The sequence below is a fragment of the Emericellopsis cladophorae genome (assembly GCF_022114955.1).
Source record: "Emericellopsis cladophorae strain MUM 19.33 chromosome Unknown NODE_117_length_23283_cov_120_863785, whole genome shotgun sequence".
Classification (NCBI taxonomy): domain Eukaryota; kingdom Fungi; phylum Ascomycota; class Sordariomycetes; order Hypocreales; family Bionectriaceae; genus Emericellopsis; species Emericellopsis cladophorae.
The window spans coordinates 4,140-7,134 of record NW_026251042.1 but is presented as its reverse complement, the minus strand read 5'-3'; the positions used below and the strand labels follow the sequence as shown (position 1 = coordinate 7,134).

Sequence of the window (2,995 nt, the reverse complement as noted above, 5' to 3'; positions counted from 1 at the left end):
GATAATGCGCTAAAGGAGAGTCCAGCGACATAGCGCCGGGGTTCTGGAAGAGTTAACGTGCGGATGTCTGTGTGAAGTGCTCTTAGACCTTTGGCAGTCTTCTGTTCTATGTATAGTATGTAGCAATCGCTTTATTAGTTGTCAGTAAGATGATTACGTAGACCACGAGGTTGCAGTACGTACCGACATGTTGGCGTATTGCGAAAGTTGAAAGGCCCATCTTCATTCTTGCATTTTTTGCAGGGCTGAGATTTCGACCCCTCCATGGCTGGTAGAGAACACTGAATATCTCAAGAAAAGATGGCGGGGATGATTTGAGGCTGCTCTTGCCCAAGTTCAAGGTTAAGCTGGATGCTTTGACTTCTGTGGTGTTACTATTCCGGGAATTCTTTGGCTGGGTTTAAGATGGCTCATGGCCGTAGACCGGATACATCTGGCTCTGGCCCACGAATCCTGAAAGGGCATGCTTGCCGCTGGCCAGGCTGTAGGGTACCTAAACTCAAACATCACTAGAGTGGTGGATTTTTTAGATTACAGACTAATGTATAACCCCACATAGCTACGCACCCGAAAGTCTACGCGGATTTCTGACCTTCAAGAAAGTATTTCATACCCTTACATGGAGAAGAACACATGGTATGGCTATGCGGGCCTAAGACGTGGCGATGTATTATTAATCATGCATCGACCGGCTGAGAGAAAGATCAACGCCGCGCACATTCTCAAAGCGGGTGGGACACTATCTTCCTGGCACAGACATGGAAGATATCCGCCGCGGAAACCAAAGAGGTCGACGGCTCATAGGCCAAGCCGCGGGGTCCACCGACAGAGACACTAACACCTGCGATGTTACGAGCGATCCTGCTACATACTCGTGAGCAGAGTGATCCTGGTGCGGTAACTGCCAGGAGCTTCAATAGTCCCTCCAACAGTCTCTGCGACTCGGAGTTTGATGGCTCAGACAATTCGGGCAGTCACGATTACTTTTTCGTCAGGCCAAATTTGCGGAGGGGTTCCTACCTGGTGCCGGCAGATCGATCACTTGCAGGTGCTTGACGCGGTGCCTCGCTCCCATATTACCCCCCCAACTTTGCCATATGATGGACTCGAAATAGAGGATAATCTTGGCGAATGGGCCAAAATCTTCAAGGTTTCTACGTGCGAGGAAGGGATATAAGAAATATCAAACAACAAGTTATTTGCGCCCCCCTCCGGCATCTTGAGCAAACCCCACATATCCGATCTCAGGCTTGCTCCGGCCGGCGTTGCTCCCCTTTAATCGCATGCAATTCTGAACGAGACATAATCGTCGTTGGGAAAACATGCATTCTCCGTAACGTGTTGAAACCCCTCCCCCTGGCAGCCATCCTTCTTAAACTTTTGTACTATGAAGCGGTTTCATTAGCTCGATTCGTTGCGCTGCAGAGGAAGAAGCACGGAGACGTAACGATAAGGCCACTTACTAACACAGTCCTCAGCAAAATGGTTAATAATGATAGAATCACCTGGAAGCTCATAGCAATCGCTGTCTTCGATGGTCACTACCCCAGCTGGCTTCGTCCCAGAGCAGCTGTCACTACTCCAGGGTATGACTATGGCGCGGATATCTGATGTTGGCTCTGCCGAGGGAGCCGTGGACGTTGAGGTGTCGGTCGTTGATGTTGAAGACGTGTCTGCCATGCTCGTTGACGACGAGACTGAGGCGCTCGTTGACGACGAGGCTGAGGTGCTATCTGAAATCGTATCCGCTCCTGTTGCTGTTGGTGTCGGTGCCGTTGAGTTTGAGTCGGCGTTCTCGCTGTTCTGGGATCCTACAACACCCCCGACTACTGCCGCGACAATAATACATAGTATCACCGCTGCTATCGCAGCCCAAACGCGGCGTCGTTTTTGCCAGGGCCTCTTGGCGGGAGAGAGTTGTTGTGTAGGATTGCCTGACTGATTGTGCCAAGTGGTTAAATTGTCATTCTTCGCGAAAAGTTCGCCACTGACCACTTCTGGCGCATTCGCGTGCCTGTCATCGGCCATGACGACTTCCGGGGCGTTATGGTGTATTTCGGCATAGTCGTAACCACCGCCTTGGGTCGGACCAGAGTAGCCGGTGCTCATGGTGCTCGGGGCGCCGATGACTGGGCGTTAGGAAAGATCACGCACGGGCGACGAATAGTTTGGCCTATGTTTAGTACTCGGAGGGTTGAAGATACGACGGTGTCAGAAAGCACGTCTCACGACCAAGGGCCAAAATTACTCTCTTAAAGGCTTGTAAGATAAGGTATGAATAGGGACAGTCCGAGGACTGGAAAAGGATGGCGGCATGTGGGAATTTAAGCATGGACAACCTCTAGGCGCGTAATTTATCGCCCAACAGCAGGCAGACGGGCCCCAGATAATTAAAATCAGCCTTGGACGATATGCGGGCCTGGCTGACAGGGCTGATGCCTCTTTTCATTTGCCGATCGCGCAACCCAGGGCCCAGTATTCCAATGGTACTGCATGTTACAGTCGGAAGCCAGGTCACAGCCACATGCGTTGGACTTCAATCGAACTCATCTTATGATGCAGCATGTGCACGATAGCCCTTGAACCATGACCGAGCGATGTGACTATCATACTTATGAATGCATTTGCTTGAGTGCCCGCAGACTACTAACCTAACGTCCGCGGCTTGCCCCGTGGTATTCCGTGCCAAGAGAGCCGCATTCCTCGTCGCTGTCAGCTGCCAAGCTCTTGGCCGCTTGCAATGCATAGAACCGAACAAACATTAGGATATTATTGTTATTAGTGCGCGGGATCCGTGCCAATTGCGTGGTGATGAGGAGCTTGCCATGGTTACGTTCAGAAATGGCGTGGGCAAGGTTATGTTAGCTGATGTGCGCATCGTGAGCGCTGTAAAGTACCCAGAGCTATCAACCTCGATCCGTGCTCTAGAGTCACCGCTTTGCATGTCGGTTTTAGTATCGTCGTGGGCGGGAACCTGTCACTCTTGTCTAATGCT

General features: G+C 51.2%; 1 protein-coding gene across 1 annotated transcript; it reads right to left on the bottom strand.

Moving 5' to 3' along the window:
• Positions 1 to 1,576: 1,576 nt before the first annotated feature.
• Positions 1,577 to 2,109, bottom strand: J7T54_005872 (uncharacterized protein; the record flags this gene model as incomplete). Its single annotated transcript, XM_051510528.1, has 2 exons — positions 1,577 to 1,729; positions 1,993 to 2,109. 2 exons carry the CDS (start codon positions 2,107 to 2,109, stop codon positions 1,577 to 1,579), a joined length of 270 nt encoding a protein of 89 aa, XP_051358579.1.
• Between the last annotated feature and the right edge of the window lie 886 nt (positions 2,110 to 2,995).